The following is a 3,381-nucleotide window of genomic DNA, read 5'->3' on the forward strand; positions in this document are numbered from 1 at the left end:
GCAGAACCAATATTTAAAGAGGTAATAAGATAAAGAATTATACAAACCCCCTAATATAATAGTATCTAAATGAGTGAGCAATCACAAACAAAGGTTTTAGACTACATGAAAAAAAGTACATGACAGTAAATGTTGATTAAGAGACACACTTGAAATGCAACACAAAAAAACTAAAATAGATGAATGAAAAAAAATTTTAAGGCCAATATAACTATATTTTATATATTTCTCAGGGAAATTAGACTATAAGGCAAGACACTTTATTGGCAATAAACACAGGAAATTTTATTATGATAAAAGAGTTAATATTTCCAAAATATTATAGTTGTAAATTTGTTACACTTAATAATGAGTTTCAAAATATGTAAAGCAAAATAATGATGCAACTAAAAGGAAAATGGACAAATCCATTATCAGAGGGAGATTTTTTTTTTTTTTTTTTTTTTGGAGACAGAGAGAGACAGAGCATGAATGGGGGAGGGGCAGAGAGAAAGGGAGACACAGAATCTGAAACAGGCTCCAGGCCCTGAGCCATCAGCCCAGAGCCCGATGCGGGGCTCGAACTCAGGGACCGCAAGATCATGACCTGAGCTGAAGTCAGACGCTTAACCGACTGAGCCACCCAGGCGCTCCTATCATAGGGAGATTTTTAACAGATGTCTCTTAGTAACTGATACACCAAACAGACAAAAACTCAACATGGATACAGTAGATTTGAACAATGCAATAAATAAACTTGACCTTATTTACATACCTTATACTCAGCAAATGTAAAATTCATACCAAATGCCAAGCCAGTTAACCAAATGATGAATCTAAAAGAAACCTTAAAAAATATCAAAAAGTAAAATTATACAGAGCACATTTTCTGACAACATTGCAGTTAGGATAGAAATCAATAATGAAACAAGATAATATTAAAAATTTTATATTTGAAAAGTAATAAACTTTTAAGTAATTCAAACACTAAGAGAATGAATACAAATGAAAATTAGGAGATATTTTTCTTTGAATTATAGTGAAAGTTCAACGTATCAAAACTTTTAGAATACAGCTATAGACATACTTAAATGCTGTTATTAGGAGTAAACAGCTGAAAATAACCTCTTTTCCTTTGGCTTGCCACTGGGCCATGGGCCCAGTGGTATTGCCATGGGCCACCACCCACCCCGGTGTTACTGGTATTGTAAGAACAAGCGGTGTCCAAAGTCTTGTTTCTGCAGAGGTGTGCCTGATGCCAAGGTCCGCATCTTTGACCTTGGGCAGAAGAAGGCAGAAGTGGAGCAGTTCCCACTGTGTAGCCACACAGTGCCAGAGGAATACGAGCAGCTCTCCTCTGAAGCCCTGGAGGCTGTCCGTATGTGTGCTAACAAGTACATGGTGAAAAGCTGTGGCAAAGATGGTTTTTGCATCCAAATGTGGTTCCATCCCTTCCACGTCATCCTTATCAACAAGATGTTGTCCTGTGCTGGAGCTGACAGGCTCCAGACAGGTGTGTGGGGTGCCTTTGGAAAGCCCCAGGGCACAGTGGCCAGGGTCCACATTGGCCAAGTCATCATGTCCACCAGTACCAAGGTACAGAACAAGGAGCATATGATTGAGACGCTATGCAGGGCCAAGTTCAAGTTCCTTGGCTGCCCGAAGATTCACATTTCCAAGAAGTGGGGCTTTACTAAGTTTAATGTGAATGAATTTGAAGACATGATGGCTGAAAAGTAGCTTATCCCAGATAGCTATGGCTTTGGTCAAATACATCCCTAATTGTGGCCCCTTGGACAAATGGTAGGCTCTGCAGTCATGAGAACCTTGACACTGCCCGCTCCTTATTCACGCCCACAATAAACCCTGCTTCCTGTCAAAGAAAAAAAAAAGCTGAAAATAAATCATCCAAGTATCCATTTCCACTAGTTAAAAAAATTAGGCTGAGGCAACAGGCACATGAAAAGATGCTCAACGTCACACCTCATCAGGGAAATACAAATCAAAACCACACTCAGATATCACCTCACGCCAGTCAGAGTGGCTAAAATGAACCAAATAAGGAGACTATAGATGCTGGAGAGGATGTGGAGAAACGGGAACCTTCTTGCACTGTTGGTGGGAATACAAACTGGTGCAGCCACTCTGGAAAACAGTGTGGAGGTTCCTCAAAAAGTTAAAAATAGATCTACCCTATGACCCAGCAATAGCACTGCTAGGAATTTACCCGAGGGATACAGGAGTGCTGATGCATAGGGGCACTTGTACCCCAATGTTTATAGCAGCACTTTCAACAATAGCCAAATTATGGAAAGAGCCTAAATGTCCATCCACTGATGAATGGATAAAGAAGTTGTGGTTTAGGGGCTCCTGGGTGGCTCAGTCGGTTAAGCAACCGACTTCAGCTCAGGTCATGATCTCGCAGTTTGTGAGTTCAAGCCCTGCGTTGGGCTCTGTGCTGAGAGCTCAGAGCCTGGAGCCTGTTTCAGATTCTGTGTCTCCCCCTCTCTCTACCCCTCCCCTGCTCACGCTCTGTGTCTCTCTGTCTCTCAATAATAAATGAGTGTTAAAAAATTTTTTTTAAATAGTTGTGGTTTATATCTACAATGGAATACTACTTGGCAATGAGAAAGAATGAAATACAGCCTTTGTAGCAATGTGGATGGAACTGGAGAGTGTTATGCTAAGTGAAATAAGTCATACAGAGAAAGACAGATACCATATGTTTTCACTCTTATGTGGATCCTGAGAAACTTAACAGAAGACCATGGGGGAGGGGAAGGAAAAAAAAAGTTGGAGAGGAAGGGAGCCAAACCATAAGAAACTCTTAAAAACTGAGAATAAAATGGGGGTTAATGGGGGGTGGGAGGGAGGGGGAAGGGGGTGATGGGCATTGAGGAGAGCACCTGTTGGGATGAGCACTGGGTATTGTATGGAAACCAATTTGACAATAGATTTCATATTAAAAAATAATAAAAAAATAAACTTATTGTGGTAAACATAAAAAAAAATTAGGCCAAGGAGCAAAAAGAAACAAATAATAAAATTAAAAACATATATCAGTAAAATATAAAACAAATGTGCTAGAGAAAATAAATCTAATAATACATTTTAAAAGACTAATAAATTTCACAAATCCCTGGAAAGACAGATCAAGAAAAAAAGAAAGTGCACAAAATACCAATATCAAGAATGATTTTTTTATAACAAAGGGTCTTAACTATAGATCCCATTGTTAAGGAAATAAAAACAAAAGGATATCATATCAGTTTGGGGGTAATAATTTCAATGAAATGATTTAGAAAGCCATAACTTAGGGGTGCCTGGGTGGCTCAGTCAATTAAGTGTCCGACTTTGGCTCAGGTCATGATTTCATGGCTATGGGTTCAAGACCCACATCGG

The 3,381-nt window shown here is 39.3% G+C and overlaps 1 protein-coding gene across 1 annotated transcript; it reads left to right on the forward strand.

Moving 5' to 3' along the window:
- Nucleotides 1-558: 558 nt before the first annotated feature.
- Nucleotides 559-2,819, forward strand: LOC125918462 (60S ribosomal protein L10-like). The gene has a single exon (XM_049624458.1). It carries the CDS (start codon nt 1,153-1,155, stop codon nt 1,717-1,719), a length of 567 nt encoding a protein of 188 aa, XP_049480415.1. The 5' UTR covers nt 559-1,152; the 3' UTR covers nt 1,720-2,819.
- Nucleotides 2,820-3,381: the final 562 nt, after the last annotated feature.

Source organism: Panthera uncia, unplaced genomic scaffold (assembly GCF_023721935.1).
Source record: "Panthera uncia isolate 11264 unplaced genomic scaffold, Puncia_PCG_1.0 HiC_scaffold_831, whole genome shotgun sequence".
NCBI lineage: Eukaryota > Metazoa > Chordata > Mammalia > Carnivora > Felidae > Panthera > Panthera uncia.

Excerpts from the sequence above, each read along its gene's own strand:
- LOC125918462 (XM_049624458.1), top strand. The coding sequence starts at position 1,153 with ATGGGCCACCACCCACCCCGGTGTTACTGGTATTGTAAGAACAAGCGG.